Source organism: Geotrypetes seraphini, chromosome 3, assembly GCF_902459505.1.
Source record: "Geotrypetes seraphini chromosome 3, aGeoSer1.1, whole genome shotgun sequence".
Classification (NCBI taxonomy): Eukaryota; Metazoa; Chordata; class Amphibia; order Gymnophiona; family Dermophiidae; genus Geotrypetes; species Geotrypetes seraphini.
Window position 1 is genome coordinate 82,095,802 of NC_047086.1, and position 19,672 is coordinate 82,115,473.

General features: G+C 46.0%; 1 protein-coding gene across 3 annotated transcripts in view; it reads left to right on the plus strand.

The window, feature by feature from the left end:
* Positions 1–19,672, plus strand: part of TRAPPC12 (trafficking protein particle complex 12) — a 237,879-nt gene that overhangs the window by 130,733 nt on the left and 87,474 nt on the right. For all 3 annotated transcript variants that reach the window (XM_033935617.1, XM_033935619.1, XM_033935618.1), the window contains one exon: positions 5,283–5,395. In XM_033935617.1, coding sequence (XP_033791508.1) covers positions 5,283–5,395 — 113 coding nt within the window. The remainder of the gene's footprint in view (positions 1–5,282; positions 5,396–19,672) is intronic.

A 19,672-nucleotide genomic window follows, 5' to 3' on the forward strand; every position in this document is an offset into this window, starting at 1 on the left:
ATTCCACTAGATTTTAAATTATCTCTACCAACATTCCTCACCAACAATGGTCATATTATAATAACCCCAATCCTAAAGAATCAGCAACATCAATAACCAACTATAGACCAGTAGCATCTATTCCATTTATGGTAAAAAATCATGGAAGGATTGGTACACGCCCAACTAATGGAATATCTCAACCAATTCTCTCTTCTGCACTAAACTCAATCTGGTTTTAGGCCTCTGTTTAGCACTGAGACAGTAATCTAGGCCATTCTGGACAATTTGCGTTACTTGTTCAGTAAGGGCCTCAACGCCCTAATCATACAATTTGACATGAGCTCTGCCTTTGACTTGGTGGACCATGGAAAATTATTACAATGCCTAGACGCAATTGGAATCAGAGGAGAGGTACTGAACTGGTTTCGAGGTTTCTTTATATCACGCACCTATCAAGTCTGTTTTAATCACGATCTCTCTGACACATGGAGCAATCCATATGGCGTGCCACAGGGATTCACCACTATCCCCTTTGTTCTTCAATGTTTACATGTCTTCATTGGGTACACAACTGTCCCAGCTGGGGATAAAACTATTTAGCTACGCTGACGACTTCACGATAATCATCCCTATTCACCAACTCTGTCTCAGAAGTCATCCCCCAAAGCAACAGAAGTACTAAATCGGATGGAACAATGGATGATTGAATTCAGATTAAAACTAAACTCAGAGAAAACAAAATTTTTCATAGCATTCACCACACCCTACTTGACACTAAAGCACCAATGTGCATCAATAACCTTAGTTACCCTCATTCATCCCACTATGAAGATATTGGGAGTAACACTGGACCAGAGCCTGATCATGAAAGACCAGGTAGACTCCTTGATTAGAAAAAACTTTCTCACTCTCTGGAAGCTTCGGTCCATCAGAGCTTACTTCGATACTTCATCATTTCAAATTCTGGTACAATCCCTTATACTGAGTCAACTCGATTATTGTAACATTGCCTACTTGGCACTCCCCCAGTAGAATATGCGGCAATTGCAACTAGTACAAAATGCAGCGGTTAGACTACTTTTGAACTGAAGAAGTTTGATCACGTAACACCTTCCTATTGACTTCTACACTGGCTGCCGATGGAGGCACATGTGAAATTCAAGTTTGGTTACTTTTGCTTCAAGGTACTTTAGGGCTTAGCCCCTAAATATATAACAGACCTTTTCTCTTTTACAACCAACAGACATAAGCGAAGCTCACACCCGAACTTTGTTTCTCCACCGGTTAGAGGTTCTAAATTTAAAAGTCATCACCAATATCTTTTCTCACATCAAACAGCACTATGGGGTAAAGACCTAGAACAATTACTCGTGACTACTACTTATAGGGAATTCAGGAAACGCCTAAAAACACATCTGTTCCTGAAATACCTAGGAAACCAACCTATACAATCTTAGTCCTCAACAAACGATCCCTAGATCTATCAATCACTAAGTCTGTATTTTGTATATTCCATTCAGTCTGTAACATTTCTAATCATTGTAAACCGCATAGAACTTCACGGTCCTGCGGTATATAAATTGTTATTATTATTATGTGGTGAGGAGCTGAACATTGACACTTCACCTCACTTTGCCCATGAGTTAACTACTTTTGAATCTAGTGCTAACTGGCCATTTTCAGTGGAAATATCCAGTTAGGTGCCACTGAAAATAACCGAACAAGCTGTTTTACCAGTCAGTGGCCATTTCCAACTGGTTAAATCATTTTGAATATCAGCCAATATGTATTTCCTATACTGAAAACTGGGGATGCATTAGGAAGAAAATTTTGTAAGAACCGCCTAAAGTTAGGCTCCAGCAGGCGCTTAGATTACGCCCGCTGGTGTCTAACTTAATTGTTTTAATCAGCTTTCAGTGGCACAATAATTGATTGCGCCATTAAAAGCTGGTTAAAAACAATTTAAGAAAAACCCAATCATCTCCCAGGACCGGCAGCTAACACCTAGTTGCCTAGCAGTGTTTAATGATGCTGCATGCCGAAATAGGAATGTTTAGGGGCAAAGTTGGCCTTAGGTATTACTAAGTACCACTAGACGTGATTTTACAATGAACTTAGGCACCAGAAATATAGGCCTTTAAACCCTGGCCTACATTACCAGTGCCTAATTCTCTAAGTGACACCTGAACATGATTGACAGGTAGCAGACCCCATTTTTCTAAGCACCTGCCATTTCAAGTGCTACTTACAGAATCAGCCCCTAATTGTTTCTGGTTCCTCTTTGCCTTTAACATAGCAAATGATGGCAGATAAAGACCAAAATGGCCCATTCAGTGTGCACAGTATATATATTCATCTACATTGGTAGATAAATATTTATTTGTTTATTCAATTTTCTATACCATTCTCCCAGGGGAGCTCAGAACAGTTTACATTAATTTATTCAGGTACTCAAGCATTTTTCCCTGTCAGTCCTGGCGGGCTCACAATCTACCTAATGTACCTGGGGCAATGGGGGGATTAAGTGACTGCCCAGGGTCACAAGGAGCAGCATGGGTTTGAACATACAACCCCAGGTTGCTGAGGCTGTAGCTTTAACCACTGCGCCACACACTCTAAATGCATCTCAACTCCATCGTCTTCTCTTACCCATGTCTTCCAGCCAACCTTTCATTTCACTTCTCATATTGGGCCTAAGTATACATAAAATCCATCACAGTGTTATTTGAGGTTTTAAAATGATTGGGTTTTGGAAAGTGAATTTGGCTAAGCTGTTATAAAAGCCTAAAAATGATGATGTGGTTATGCCACTGAAGGATTCCATTAGGAATCTTGGAGCATTAATGGATAGTAAGTATATTTTGCATAACCAGATTATGAAGTTAACTCAACTGCCTTCTATAACTTGAAGCTGGTGAAGCCTTATCTAGATGTTACTGCTTTTTTGGTGTGCTTTGGTCAGTTACACAGACTCTGGCCAGTAGTGTTTTAGACTATCGTAACAGTCTTTATAAGAACATAAGAGTTGCCATTCTGTGACAGACCACAGGTCCATCAAGCCCAGTATCCTGTTTCCAAGTACAGTGGTACCTTGGATTACGAGCATAATCCGTTCCAGGAGCATGCTCGTAATCCAAAATGCTCATTTATCAAAGCGACTTTCCCCATAGGAAATAATGGAAACTCAGCTTTGATACGTTCCCACCCCTCCACCGATAACCGGCATCTCTCCCCCCCGCTCACAAAGGCCCCCTCGCTCCAACCGGCACCCCCCTCGAACAACTTAAACTTACCCCCCCCCCGGTCTGGCATTGGCACCGGCACGCAGGCACAGATCGTGCCGGTGCCTAGAAGATTAGAATTAGAAGTGCTTGAGCATGCGCAGATGCATGCTCAAGGCAGGCAGAAGCCGGAAGATCTTCTAGGCACCAACACGATCTGTGCCTGCGTGGCAGTGCCAGACCGGGGGGGGGGGGGGTAAGTTTAAGTTGCTCGGGCGGGGGGGCCGGTTTGCGCGGGGGAGGGGGCGGTTGGAGCGAGGGGGCCTTTGCGAGTGGGGGGTGGAGCGATGCCGGTTATTGGTGGGGGGGGGGTGATCGCAAATCGAGTCAACACTCGGTTTGCGAGTCAAAAGTTTGCTGAGTGTTTTGCTCGTCTTGCAAAACACTCGCAAACCGGGTTACTCGCAAACCGAGGTTTGACTGTACCTAGCTAGATCCCAAGAAGTAAAACAGATTTTATGCTGCTTATCCTAGGAATAAGCAGTGGATTTTCGCAAGTCCATCTTATTAATGGCTTATGGGCTTTTCTTTTAGGAAATTATGCAAACCTTTTTCAACCTTTCTAGGCTAACTGCTTTCATCACATTCTCTGACAGTGAATTCCAGAGTTTAATTACACATTGAGTGAAGAAATATTTTCTCCAGTTCATTTCAAATCTGCTACTTAGTAGCTTCATTGCACGACTCCTAGTCTTAGTATTTTTAGAAAGAGTAAACAAGTGAATCACTTATACCTGTTCCACTCCACTCTACTCCACTCAGTAGGCATATCATATCTCCCTTGAGCCATCTCTTCTCCAGGCTGAAGAGCCCTAGCCGCTTTAATCTTTCCTTATAGGAAGTCGTCTCATCTCTTCTCTCTTTCATTTTTCTTTCCTTTTTCTTTTCTGCTCTCTCTCATCTTTATCTTATATATCCCTTACATACATTTTTAATAATTGGAGCCTTTGCTCCTATACAGTTAAACATAGATTTATATATTTTATATACAGAAAGCTTTATTTTGTTTCTATGTACTTTAAATGATTCTTGTATCCTTTAAAATACTTAATAAAAATTATTGAACTGAAAAAAAAAAAAAAAAAAGGAAGTCGTCTCATCCCTTTTATCATTTTCTTCACCCTTTTTTGTACCTTTTCTAATTACATTATATCTTATTTGAGATGTAGGAACCAGTATTGCACATAATATTAGATGTGCAACCACATCGTGGAGCAATACAAGGGCATTATAACATTCTTATCTTTGTTTTCCATTCCTTTCCTGATAATTCCTAACATTCTATTTGCCTTTTAGCCAGCATTGAGCTGAGAGTTTCAACGTATCCTCAACGATGACACCTAGATCATTTTCCTGGACAGTGACTCCTAACATAGAACCCAGCATTACATAGCTGTAGTTCGGGTTCCATGCATCACTTTGCACTGCTCACATTAAACGTCATCTACCATTTTGATGCCCAGTCTTCCAGCTTCATAAGGTCCTCTTGCAATTTTTTACAATCCTCTTGCAACTTAGCAACTTTGAACAGCTTTGTGTCATCAGCAAATTTCACACCCCGTTTTATGAAGCCGTGTTAGCGTTTTTTTTATCGCCTATGAGCGATAAAACTATGAGCGTTAGAACTTTTACTGCTGCAGCCAGCAATAAAAAAATGCTAACGTGGCTTCATAAAGAGGGGGATTAATTATTTCACTGGTTATTCCCATCTGTAGATCATTGATAAATATGTTTAAAAGCAGTGGTCCCAGCACAGAATTACAGAAAAAAAAAGATAAATACCTAATGAAAAATCATCTCACAGTGAAAATGTAAATCATTTTGTCCACATCTCAGGAACCAACAGAGGCTGAAATATTTGAGGTTAGGCAAAAATGGAACGATTAACTAGTCTGCTAAAAGACTAATTTGGTTCATACAGTATTTTGTAGACTTTAGTTGAACACAGTCTTGCATTTTGATCTTTTATGTTACAGGTACTGTAATTATATTGACAAACCTGTTATATTTTGGTTCTAGGTTCCATGGTTCCATTTTCCATGCGCGTTTTGCATGCTGAACTTCCACAGTATGTTGGAAATCCTCAAGAGTCCCTTGACAGGCTACACAACATGAAGACAGTCTGCACAAAGGTAAAATACTTCTATATCAGTAATGGGTATTACAAGCTAACTACATGAATGTCAATAAGGGAGAGATTCTGCTAATTAGATAGTCCAGAACCTTTGATCAGGCTAAGTGATTGCTTGTTACTGTTCAAAATATAAGAACTTTTTCTATGCTAGTTTGCAGCAAAGAATTTTGGTTTTCACTAGAATTTACAATATGCAATGACTGGGTGGTGAGGCAATTTTCTCTTGGGGCTGGTCCATGTTGTTGCCTTCGTGTCTCTGAGCATATTTTTGAATTCTAAGTGTGTACCGTATTTTCATGCATATAACGCGCGCGTTATACGTGTTTTTACAAACCGTGCATACCCTTGCGTGGTATACGCGTGAGCGCGTTGTACAAATTTTTTTTTACATAGTTTCCCCCCCCTCGACGTCCGATTCACCCCCCGCAGGACCGCTCGCACGCACCCGCAACCCCACCCCGAAGGACCGCCGACTCCCCGACACGATCGGGACAAGAGGGAGCTCAAGCCCTCTTGCCCCAGCCAACCTTGGCACCCCCGACACGATCGGGGCAAAAAGGAGCCCAAGCCCTCTTGCCCCGCCGATTCCCCAACTCCCCGACAATATTGGGCCAGGAGGGAGCCCAAGTCCTCCTGGCCCTGGCGACCCCTCCTGCTAGTTGTTCGGGCCAGGAGGGAGCCCAAACCCTCCTGGCCACGGCGACCCCCTAACCCCACCCCGCACTACATTACGGGCAGGAGGGATCCTAGGCCCTCCTGCCCTCGACGCAAACCCCCCTCCCCCCAACGACCGCCCCCCCCAAGAACCTCCGACCGCCCCCCCCAGCCGACCCGCGACCCCCCTGGCCGACCCCCACGACACCCCCACCCCCTTCCCCGTACCTTTCTGTAGTTTGGCCGGACAGACAGGAGCCAAACCCGCCTGTCCGGCAGGCAGCCAACGACGGAATGAGGCCGGATTGGCCCATCCGTCCCAAAGCTCCGCCTACTGGTGGGGCCTAAGGCGCCTGGGCCAATCAGAATAGGCCCGGGAGCCTTAGGTCCCTCCTGGGGGCGGGGCCTGAGGCACATGGGCCCAACCCGACCATGTGCCTCAGGCCCCGCCCCCAGGAGGGACCTAAGGCTCCCGGGCCTATTCTGATTGGCCCTGGCGCCTTAGGCCCCACCAGTAGGCGGAGCTTTGGGACGGATGGGCCAATCCGGCCTCATTCCGTCGTTGGCTGCCTGCCGGACAGGCGGGTTTGGCTCCCGTCTTTCCGACCAACTACAGAAAGGTACGGGGAAGGGGGGTGGGGGTGTCGTGGGGGTCGGCCAGGGGGGTCGCGGGTCGGCTGGGAGGGCGGTCAGAGGTTCTTGGGGGGGGCGGTCGTTGGGGGGGGGGGGGTTTGCGTCGAGGGCAGGAGGGCCTGGGATCCCTCCTGCCCGTAATGTAGTGCGGGGTGGGGGTAGGGGGTCGCCGTGGCCAGGAGGATTTGGGCTCCCTTCTGGCCCGAACAACTAGGGGGGGGGGTCGCCAGGGCCAGGAGGACTTGGGCTCCCTCCTGGCCCGATATTGTCGGGGAGTTGGGGAGTCGGCGGGGCAAGAGGGCTTGGGCTCCCTTTTGCCCCGATTGTGTCGGGGAGTCGGGGGGGGGGGGGCAAGAGGGCTTGAGCTCCCTCTTGCCCCGATCGTGTCGGGGAGTCGGCGGGGCAAGAGGGGAAGCAGCAGGACACCGGTAGGAGCTTCTACATGATGGGGGGGTCGGGAGGCTGTGGGGGTGCGAGCGGTCCTTCAGGGTGGGGGTGCGAGTGGTCCTGCGGGGGGGGATGAATCGGACGTCGGGGGGGGCATCAGGCTTTCAGGGTGGGGACAGGACTTCAAGGGGGAGAGGAGAGTCGGGGCGGGCGAAACAAGAGTCGGGGTGGCCAGAGGAGAGTCGGGGCGGGCGACTGGAGAGTCGGGCAGCATGCGCGGTATACGGGTGTGTGCGGTATACAAAAATTTATTTTATTTTCTTCTTAGCTATTTCTGGGCAAGAATCCAAAGCTTTACCCGGTACTATGCTTGGGTTCCAACTGCCGAAATCTCTGTTAAGACTTACTCCAGCCCATCTACACCCTCCCAGCCATTGAAGCCCTCCCCTGCCCATCCTCCACCAAACGGCCATACACAGACACAGACCGTGCAAGTCTGCCCAGTAACTGGCCTTAGTTCAATATTTAATATTATTTTCTGATTCTAAATCTTCTGTGTTCATCCCACGCTTCTTTGAACTCAGTCACAGTTTTACTCTCCACCACCTCTCTCGGGAGCGCATTCCAGGCATCCACCACCCTCTCCGTAAAATAGAATTTCCTAACATTGCCCCTGAATCTACCACCCCTCAACCTCAAATTATGTCCTCTGGTTTTACCATTTTCCTTTCTCTGGAAAAGATTTTGTTCTACGTTAATACCCTTTAAGTATTTGAACGTCTGAATCATATCTCCCCTGTCTCTCCTTTCCTCTAGGGCACAGGTGTCGAAGTCGGTCCTTGAGGGCCGCAATCCAGTCGGGTTTTCAGAATTTCCCCAATGACTATGCATTGAAAGCAGTGCATGCACATAGATCTCATGCATAGTCATTGGGGAAATCCCGAAAACCCGACTGGATTGCGGCCCTCGAGGATCGACTTTAACACCCCTGCCCTAGGGTATACATATTCAGAGCTTCCAGTCTCTCCTCATACGTCTTCTGGCGCAAGCCTCCTATCATTTTCGTCGCCCTCCTCTGGACCGCCTCAAGTCTTCTTACGTCTTTCTGTACATAAATTTGTGTTTTCCACGCGCTATATCCTTGTGCGCGTTTTACACGGGTGCGCGTTATCTACGTGAAAATACGGTATTCTAGAAGTATTAATTTCACTATTACACCTACTGAGTGATTTTTTTGACTTCTGCATATTTCCCTTCAATCACTCTTCTTAGAGTACCAGTTTTTTTGGTTTTCCCCATATATATTTGGAATTAGATAGTACAGGCATACACCTTTTTATAGTCCTCGCATTGAGAAAGAACTAAGAATTTTTTAACTCTACTTTGGATATTGACCTTCCAGCCATTTTTGTTTTCAGCAAATATCTTGAAGTAGTTTAGCTTTACTTGTCATTTTTCAAGTCAAGGCTTCTTGATTTTTTTCTTTTTCTTTTGAATAGCATAAATGACTCATTGGAAAACAGGATTTTCTTAAAGATTCTAACCTGCTTCTTATATTCCATTTATGATTTATTATTACAGATGTTTAACTTCCTTTACCAGTTATTATTTTCTTCTTTTTTTTTCAATTGAATATTTATTAAATTTTGTCAGTCCCTATACTTAATCAACACAAAATGCATCTAAATTTCAAATGAAAAGGATCATATATCAATCAAAAGAAAAAAAAATGGAGTAGATATTCAGAAGAATTTAACAGAGATCAAAAAAGTTGGAAGAGTGAAAGAACTCAGTGCAATATAAGCAAAGACTCAACACTGCAGGCATTTCAGTACTGTAGCAGAACCTTCTTCAGGAGTCTGTAACAAATCAAATAAAAACCACTTATACTTCTCCCTCCGTATTCGCGGTTTCAGCATTCGCAGTTTCGATTATTCATGGTTTTTAGCTTGCTGGCTCCTCCCCCCAAATTACATCAGCTTGCTTAGAGAAATCGCTGATTCCAAGCATTTACAGAGAAATTAGCTGATTCCCAGCACTTTCTTCACCGTGTTTTGCCTCTCCTTCAGGAACAGACCAGGTCTCCCACCATGTTATTCGCGGTTTCACTATATTCACGATGGTTTTTAATAGAAAACAGCGAATAACATCTGAAAAAGTTATTCGCAATTTTTCTGTATTTGCGGTTCTGTTAATCCCCTATCACAGCGAATACGGAGGGAGAAGTGTATTCATAAATACACATATAAAAAAAAATATTAATGTAAAATACTCGATATAAAAACATATCATACATAAAATCAAGTGATGCAAAAAGCATGAGAAAAACACTAAATGAATTAGTATAAATACACACAAATTAACAGTATTATACAGTCATAAAATAATAATGAGTATATATTGTAGCTAAACATGGATACCTGCAAATATGCTGAGAATAAGAACATCAATTGTCCAATGACAGCTATTTCACAATGTGTTTTGGTAAAAACATTTGCTAAAACAAAAAAAGGAGAAGAAATGAAAAGAGCAACTCCCTGGTGTGCCAAGCTCAAGCCCAAAGGTGCAAAACAAAAATAAATAACAGCAAAAATATATATTCAACGAGGCTATATCAAAAATGTACTGATCCTAAGAGAACTACTCTATAAACCAGGATACATAGGCATCAACGGACACAGAACAGCATAGTAAAAGTTAACTCAGTTGCTGAGGAATTATGCCTTACAAAATTACCAGAGTTCAAAGCATTAGCAGGGCACTAAACATAAACAGCCTTATCCAGGAAATCACGAGGCAAAAGAACTCAAAAACAACACCGTCTGAGGCAAAGTAAGAGGGGAAATATAGGGACAGCAAAGATGAGTAAGGGCAATGTAGGCTGACAGCAAATAAAAACAAAGCTGGAACCTGCCAAACTGCTAAGTGCTCATATACAGACAAACAAGAAAGACAAAGCCATGACCATGCTTATACACAGTATCTTCCAAAAACACCCAAATCAAAAAAGGAACAGGTTACTAAACAAAAAACAGTGATCCTACATGACTGAAATGAAGCACAGGAAATCGACAAGAAAGAAAATAAAACTTAATGCAAATAACAAGTGGATGGAACTGCCAAATGCAGGACACTCCCGTTCAGTCTAAAGCTGAGAGAACGAAACTGTGAGCACGCTCAGATTGGACTTTAAAATGCTGCAGGCAATGAATATGTAAATTAGGCTATAGAAGGGAACCAGGTGTTTTTATATTGGGTATTTTCCATTAATGTTTTGGTTTTATAAATAAGTGGATTTGATTTGATATAGACTCCTGAAGAAGGTACTTCTACAGTACTGAAACGTCTGTAGCATTGAGTATTTGCTTATATTGCACAGAGTTCTTATCCCAGTTGGAAACATCTCACTCTTCCCACTTTTTTGATCTCTGACTTATCCCGACTGGGGACTTTGTGCTGCTTTTTCAAGAATTTAACAGATCAGAAGAGGTTGCTTCTAGGTTAAATCACAGTGAGCTAGCCATCCCTGGCTTTTCAATGGCACATAACCAGATAGTGCCACTGGAAATCTGGTGTGACCACTGCAGTACTATCTGGATAGTGCCAGGGGGTTCAGGGGTGCACTTGTAGTGCTGAAAACATAAGAACGTAAGAATAGCCTTATTGGGTCAGACCAATGGTCCATCTAGCCTTTAGCCCGTCCTCACGGTGGCCAATCCAGGTCACTAGTATCTGGCCAAAACCCAAAGAGTAGCAACATTCTATGCTACCAATCCAAGGCAAGCAGTGGCTTCAACCATGTCTTTCTCAATAACAAACTATAGACTTTTCCTCCAGGAAATTGTCCAAACCTTTCTTAAAACCAGCTTCGCTAACCGCAATGCATTCCAGAGCTTAACTATTCTCTGAGTGAAAAAATATTTCTTCCTATTGGTTTTAAAAGTATTTCCCTGTAACTTCATGTGTGTCCCCTAGTCTTTGTAATATTTGATGGAGTGAAAAATCGATCCACTTCTACCCATTCTACTCCACTCAGGGTTTTGTAGACTTTAATCATACCTCCCCTCAATCGTCTCTTTTCCAAGCTGAAGAGCCCTAATCTTTTTAGTCTTTCCTCATATCAGAGGAGTTTCATCCCCTTTATCATCTTGGTCACTCTTCTTTGAACCTTTTCTAGTGATGCTATATCTTTTTTGAGATAAGGAGACCAGAATTGAATGCAATACTCCAGATAAGGTTGCACCATGAAGTGATACAGAGGAACATTCTTAATCTTGTTAATCATCTTCTTATTAATAATTCCTAGCATCTTGTTTGCTTTTTTGACCGCTGACGCACATTGTTTCATCGTATTGTCTACAATGATACCCAGATCCTTTTCTTGGGTGCTAACTCTCAAGGTGGACCCTAGCATCCGGTAACTGTGATGTGGATTATTCTTCCTAATGTGCATCACTTTGTATTTGACCACATTAAGGGCTCCTTTTACGAAGGTGCACTAGCATTTTTAGCGCATTCACTGGATTAGCGAGCGCTAGCCGAAAAACTACCGCCTGCTCAAGAGGAGGCGGTAGCGGCATTTTAGCGCGCACTATTCCACGCATTAAGGCCCTAACACACCTTCGTAAAAGGAGCCCTAAATTTCTTCTGCCATTTGGACACCCAGTCTTCCAAATTCCTAAGGTCTGCCTGCAGTGTTTCACAATCTGCATGCGTTTTAACAATTTTGAACAATTTAGTGTCATCTACAGATTTAATCACCTCACTCGTCGTCCCAATTTCCAGATCATTTATAAATAAGTTAAATAGCACCGGTCCCAGTACAGATCCCTGCAGCTCTCCACTGTTTACTATACTCCATTGAGAAAAATGACAATTTAACCCTCTGTTTTCTATCTGATAACCAATTCCTAATCCATAACTCAACTTTGCCACCTATCCCATAACTCTTTAATTTTCTCAAGCGCCTCTCATGAGGAACTTTGTCAAAAGCTTTCTGAAAATCTAGACACGCTACATCAACCGGTTCACCTGTATGTTTATTCATACCTTCAAAGAAGTCAAGCAAATTGGTGAGACAAGATCTTCCTCGGCTGAACCCATGCTGACTCTGTCTCATTAAATCATGTTTGTCTACATGTTCCACAATTTTATTTTTTATCATTGTTTCCACTATTTTGCCCGGTTAGCGGGACATTCAGACTCCTAATCAGAGAAGTGCCCGAACAAAGTTAGAATAGCAAAAATACCTGCCCTAAGTTTATCTGGTAATTTATCCAGGTGATCAATCTAAATATCACCAGTACCCAGAGAAGATCCACTGGCCAGTGATAACCCAGATGTTCAGTACAATGCCTGGATTAGGCCCAGCATGAATATTCAGGTCTAATTTCACTGGCTATGCCCAGCTTTGAAGGAAACTCAGACTATCGCCAGATTAATATTAACCTGAATTAAAATATAGGGGTCCTTTTACTAAGGCGCGCTAACCTTTTTAGCACATGCTAAACACTAATGCGTCCATTATAGTCTATGGATGCGTTGGCATTTAGTGCATGCTAATATTTAGCGTGCGCTAAAACGGCTAGCACACCTTAGTAAAAGGACCCCATAATCTGCTGGCCCGCGATTTGGCCTGAGATTTGGCCCTCTGTTTCTTCCTTCCCTCCATCCCGGCTTCCCGGTCTCACCTTCAAAGCAGCCTGCAGAGGATCACCAGTTGGCTGTAACGAACCTAGCAGGCTGCCGTCGACCTCTGCAGCACATTCCCTCTGCCACGGTCCCATACATCAGAGGAGAGGCGGGACCGCGGCAGAGGGAATGTGCTGTGGAGGCCGACGGCAGCCTACTAGGTTCGCTACAGCCGACCGGCAATCCTCTTCAGGCTGATTTGAAGATGAGACCGGGAAGCCGGAGGATGTTAGAAAAAGGTGGGCCCTGATGTAAAGAAGGAGGAAATCATGCAGGCCTTCAGGGTGTGGGGGGGTGCATGGCCATGGGTCTTGGTGTAGAAGTACATGGAGGGAGGGGTCCAAACAGACGTGCATATGCCGGACTGAGGGTGCGGGGAAGGGGAAGAAATAATGGGTCTAAAACAGAAGAGAGGGAGAAAGATGGTGGACAATGGGATGGAGGGAGGAAGGAACAGAAACGGACAGAAGTTGGACACAAAGGCTGATGTGGAGGAGAGATAGAGATACTGGATAGGAGGGTAGTTGGGAAGAGAAAGGGAGAAATGGTGGTGGGGAAGGAGGGAGAGATGCTGGATGAAAGGGTAGTTGAGAAAAGAAAATTTGGTGAATCTGGGGATGGTGGGGTCCATCGCTGCAGCTGTGAGGATAGAGACAAAAAAATGAAAGATGCCAGATCTCCGAGGGAGGGAAGGAAAATGGAAGGGGAGGATAGAGATGGAAGATGGATGGTTAGCATGGAGAAAGAAGAAAATGACAAATGGGCAGGAAACCCTGGCAAGCGAGTTATCAGAAGACAGCCAGAGCCTGGGACCCACATGATTTGAAAAATGACCATAGAACAAAAGGTAGAAAAAATAATTTTATTTTCTGTTTTGTGATTATAATATGTCAGATTTGAAATGTGTATCCTGCCAGAGTTGGTGTTAGACAGAAAGCATGAACTAGGACCTAAAAGAGAGAGGAAAAGTATTTTTTTATTTTGTTTACATCACAGAGCTGGCGTGGGGTTGGAGAGGTTGTAACCCTGTACTTCTACTAAGACTATGGGGGTCCTTTTATTAAGGTGTGCATTTAGCGTGCACTAAATCAGTTAGCATACCTTAATAAAAGGACCCTAAGTATCTTAATAAAAAATTCAGCCCGCGACTTAGCCTATGTTTTAGATTTCAGCCCCTTATGTGATTTAGTTTTATACCCCTGTCTTATCTATCCTAAAGAATGTGAGCTGAACCAATAAAGTTATACATAGAAGGCTATGTCATAAAAGAAAGGCCTTCAACTATAAGCCTTCATGTAATCATTCACAGTTGCCGTAAGCACTGATGAACCCTTGCTAAAAACCTATTAGGGCTTGTTTGAGACTGTTTGACTGTGAATAAAGTCTACTAGGTGAAATGGATCTGCGAAAGCATACCAGTATGCTTTAAATTACATAAAACATTTCCTTAAAATTGTTTTTTAAAAGCACATCACTAGAGGTTCACATTTGTGTTCTTAGAGTGTGTAAGAGAATTTTACAAAATTTTTTTTTTAAGTAGATCCCTTACCCAATAGCTTTTAATATTAATGATATCTGGTATAAGAGGAAAGAGGCAAAGATTTGACTTGTGCATTCTCTTAACTGAATTAGAGTACTTACTGTTAGTGTTGTATGTGTTATTGGGATGCTTAGTAAAGAGAGCTGAAACATGAAAATCTATTGATTACCACAGTTGTCAAGGAAGCAGCATGACAGTAGAGTAGATAATACAATAAAAATGAAATAAAGCATGATGTGCACTGTTATGTTTTTTAGCTACTCTAACTATACTGTATACGAGGGGTGCCCAAAACGTCAATCGCGATCTACTGGTTGATCGCAAAGGCAATGCCGGTAGGTCACTGAGCCAGTGTTCTCCCTAGCGTCTTTACCATCTTTTAGCCGGGCGCTCTGCCCAGCTAATTTAGGTGAGCGCCCGGCTGTCTTGCTCAGATGACACACTTCCCCCTCAGCGTCCTCCGTTCTTTCCTCTGCACCTACCACAATTGAAAGTTAATTACAGCAGCCTGCAGAGCAAACATAGCAGGCTGCCTTTGGCCTCTGTAGCACGTTCCCTCTGCCGCGGTCCTGCCCCTGACATTAGAGGAGGTGCGGGACCGCGGCAGAGAGAATGTGCTACAGAGGCTGACGGCAGCCTGCTACGTTTGCTCTGCAGGTTGCCGTAATTAACTTTCAACTGTGGTAGTTAGGCCCAGAGGGAAGAATGGAGACGAGGACAGTTGCAATCAAGAGGTCTGAGGTCCTGACAGTCACTGTGTGCGGGAAGAAGTGGAGGTAAGGCTGTGCCCATCGCGAGGGCCTGGTGAGATGAGGGGTTAAGGAACTTATGGAGGGGAGGGGGAAAACAGCTTTGAACCAAAAGTCTTGAACCAAAAGAGAGGGGGAAGACAGGACAGATCCTAGACTACTAGAGGGGTTAGAAAAGGGAAACACCCTGAACCGAGGAAAGAGAGATGCCAGGCCCTGGGGAGGAGGAAGACAGAATGAGAGAGACAAAGACCTGAACCAAAGGTGGGAGGACTCAAAATGTTAGCAGAAGAAAGATAGAGAGGAGAAACCTGAAACAAAGGGGAGGCAGAAGAGAGGGGGGCAGATGTTGGACTATGGAAGGTGCAGACAGAGGGGGAGAGACCCTGAGGAAGAACAGAGAGATGCACGATCATAACAGAGGAGGGAGAGAGAGGGAGACAGGTTGCCAATAGGGATGGAGGAGAGAGGAAGAAAAGTTGGACGCCTGGAGGGATAGAGAGAGATGTTGGTTGGGGAATGGAACGAAGTCTGGAAGACAGAAGAGGTGCACACAGTATAAATATATATGGGGGGTCTTTTACTAAGGCGCGCTAGCTGATTTAGCATGTGCTAAATGCTAATGCATCCATAGAATATAATGGGCACATTAGCACTTAGCGTGCGCTAAATCGGCTAGTGCACCGTAGTAAAAGAGGAGGTACCGTATTTTCGCGGATATAACGCGCGCGTTATACGCGATTTTACCTACCGCGCATACCCCTCGCGCGTTATATGCCTGAGCGCGGTATAGAAAAGTTTTTAAACATAGTTCCCACCCCGCCCGACGCCCGATTCACCCCCCCAGCAGGACCGCTCGCACCCCCACCCCGAACGACCGCTCGCACGCGCTTCCACCCGCACCCGCATCCACGATCGGAGCAAGAGGGAGCCCAAGCCCTCTTGCCCGGCCGACTCCCCGACGTCCGATACATCCCCCCCCCCCCCGGCAGGCCCACTCGCACCCTCACCCCGAAGGACCGCCGACTCCCCAACAATATCGGGCCAGGAGGGAGCCCAAACCCTCCTGGCCACGGCGACCCCCTAACCCCACCCCGCACTACATTACGGGCAGGAGGGATCCCAGGCCCTCCTGCCCTCGACGCAAACCCCCTCCCCCCAACGACCGCCCCCCCCCAAGCACCCCCGCCCGTCCCCCAGCCGACCCGCGACCCCCCTGGCCGACCCCCACGACACCCCCCCCCGCCTTCCCCGTACTTTGTGTAGTTGGGCCAGAAGGGAGCCCAAACCCTCCTGGCCACGGCGACCCCCTAACCCCACCCCGCACTACATTACGGGCAGGAGGGATCCCAGGCCCCCCTGCCCCCCACGCAAACCCCCCTCCCTCCAACGACCGCCCCCCCCCCCCCAAGAACCTCCGACCGCCCCCCCAGCCGACCCGCGACCCCCCTGGCCGACCCCCACGACCCCCCCACCCCCCTTCCCTGTACCTTTGGAAGTTGGCCGGACAGACGGGAGCCAAACCCGCCTGTCCGGCAGGCAGCCAACGAAGGAATGAGGCCGGATTGGCCCATCCGTCCTAAAGCTCCGCCTACTGGTGGGGCCTAAGGCGCGTGGGCCAATCAGAATAGGCCCTGGAGCCTTAGGTCCCACCTGGGGGCGCGGCCTGAGGCACATGGGCCAAACCCGACCATGTGTCTCAGGCCGCGCCCCCAGGTGGGACCTAAGGCTCCAGGGCCTATTCTGATTGGCCCACGCGCCTTAGGCCCCACCAGTAGGCGGAGCTTTAGGACGGATGGGCCAATCCGGCCTCATTCCTTCGTTGGCTGCCTGCCGGACAGGCGGGTTTGGCTCCCGTCTGTCCGGCCAACTTCCAAAGGTACGGGGAAGGGGGGTGGGGGGGTCGTGGGGGTCGGCCAGGGGGGTCGCGGGTCGGCTGGGGGGTAGGGGGGTTTGCGTCGAGGGCAGGAGGGCCTGGGATCCCTCCTGCCCGTAATGTAGTGCGGGGTGGGGTTAGGGGGTCGCCGTGGCCAGGAGGGTTTGGGCTCCCTTCTGGCCCAACTACACAAAGGTACGGGGAAGGCGGGGTGGGGGTGTCGTGGGGGTCGGCCAGGGGGGTCGCGGGTCGGCTGGGGGACGGGCGGAGGTTCTTGGGGGGGGGCGGTCGTTGGGGGGAGGGGGTTTGCGTCGAGGGCAGGAGGGCCTGGGATCCCTCCTGCCCGTAATGTAGTGCGGGGTGGGGTTAGGGGGTCGCCGTGGCCAGGAGGGTTTGGGCTCCCTCCTGGCCCGATATTGTTGGGGAGTCGGCGGTCCTTCGGGGTGAGGGTGCGAGTGGTCCTGCCGGGGGGGGGATGTATCGGACGTCGGGGGGGGGGCATCAGGCTTTCAGGATGGGGACAGACCTTCAAGGGGGGACAGGACTTCAAGGGGGGACAGTGCACGGAAAGTCAGGGGGGGTGAACGGAGAGTCAGGACAGCGCACGGAAAGTCAGGGCAGTGCACGGAAGTCAGGGCGGGCGAAAGGAGCGTCGGGCATCATGCGCGTTATATGCCTGAGCGCGGTATAGAAAAGTTTTGGTACATATCATCGTGATTTCTGCGCGCTATACCCCTGTGCGCGTTTTACACATGTGCGCGTTATATCCGCGAAAATACGGTATATGTTTAGTATTTTTATTGTTGGTAGATCATTTTGACTTGGTCATTTTAAAAGTAGCTCGCAAGCCCAAAAAGTGTGGGTTCCCCTGCTGTATACAATCAATTGTTTCTCAATAGATTTTCATACGTTTTGTCTAATGCTTACATTAATTTCATATTGTAGTTATCTTGAAACAGTATCACACCAGATACTTTCTTTGAAAATATTTTTTTCATTTCTGGCGTGTTTGAAGAAAAATAACCTTCTGAATACCAGTCAAGGCTTTTAGGGCATCATAATTCCATGGCTAAAGCAATAGCTGTAGAAATTACAAATTGCTGTGAAATTATGGTAAAACACTTTTTGTCTCACATTCTCTCTCAGGCTGAGGCCTCCTCTATAATTTGTCATTGAAACCAATATTATATACCATATATACTCGAATATAGGATGAGATTTGGGGGCCAAAAAAACAGCCCAAAAATGGGGGTCTCGTCTTATATTCGGATAATCACCCAGTAACCATCCGACACCCTCCTGGACTTGCTGCAGGCCTGCCGGGACAGGAGGGATCCCTCCCGTTGATACTAACAGTTTTTTACCATCCCCCTGTAGGTAGATTTATGGGTATAACAAATTACCAGGTTCAGAGCCTGGTAGGGAAGGGGGCTGAGTTCAGAGTTTTACAGGGCAGGGAGGGAAGGGGGCTGGGTGCAGAACTTGGTTGGGAGGGGGGCTGAGTGCAGAACCTGGCAGGGGAGGGCATGATGGAGGGGGCAATGGGTGCAGATCCTAGCAAGGTGTGGCACTTGAATATTAAGCCCCTGTCTTATATTCGAGTCAACCATTTTTCCTCCATTTTAGGGGGAAAAATGGGGGTCTCAATTTATATTTAGATTGACTTATATTCAAGTATATGCGGTATCCCTCTGCTGCTCCTCCTCTTGTGATTTTGGTCCCAGATGGCACCATCCATACCCATGTACTCTGGTTTTTCACCCTGTATTTATAAAGCCTACTGAAAGTTTATTCAGAGGCAGCAGTCGTTGCCAGTACTAGACAGAACAAGCACTGTATTGCTAATGAAAACTCCTGATCTTGTGCTGAAGTGAACAGTTATAGAGTTACTACCAGCGCACACATTGGCAACTGTGCCACAGAGCACTAAAAAATTGTGCTGCGGAGTTTATAGGCTCTGCCACACTAGAATACAGCCTTAAGCTACTCCTGACGATGGTGGCCTTGACAATAGATTTCTGCTATACTGCCAGATAATTGCTCTGTGCTGAGCCCAAGATGAAAGCATAGAACACAAGTTGAGGTAATTATCTGCCTGCAGTGCTTGAAAATGAAGGCAGTTATTGTTATTAACGGAGGTGGGGGTGGGGATGGAGACTGACTTGTGTGTTTATTTTTTAGTGCATTTTTTGGCGTTCTTCAGCAGGGCATACTTTTAATGATATGATGTCATATTTCCATGAAAAGAAGTGACAGTTTGGTGGATTACTCTCATGTGTGTGTGGTGGTGCTGCAATAAAGCAGTGCCAGCACGCTTCATGTCTGCATTATTTTCATTTCAGAGCTTATCGTGTTGCCATCACTGATGGAATTCTATAACCTTCATATATAGGGATGATTATTACATCTGGGCTCTAACTGCAAGCATTAAATAAAGCAGTTAGGTATTTGTCATGAACAGTCTGCAGCAAAATGCAAGGGGACATAGATTTAAAGCAGCAGAACTAGCTAAATCCTTCAATCTTTCCAATTTTCCTTTTTTTTTTTTTTTACTTGCTATCTTCCTCTTTTGATATTATTGCTAGTTGGAATTCTTTATTGCACTGTATCAATATACAGTATATCAGAGCCAGGCCTTTACAATCTATTCAAGACAATATGCAGGAGAAAAAGACTTTGGGAATTAGATTGTAAGCTCTATTGAGCAGGGATTGTCTCTTACATGTTTAATGTATAGCAATGCAT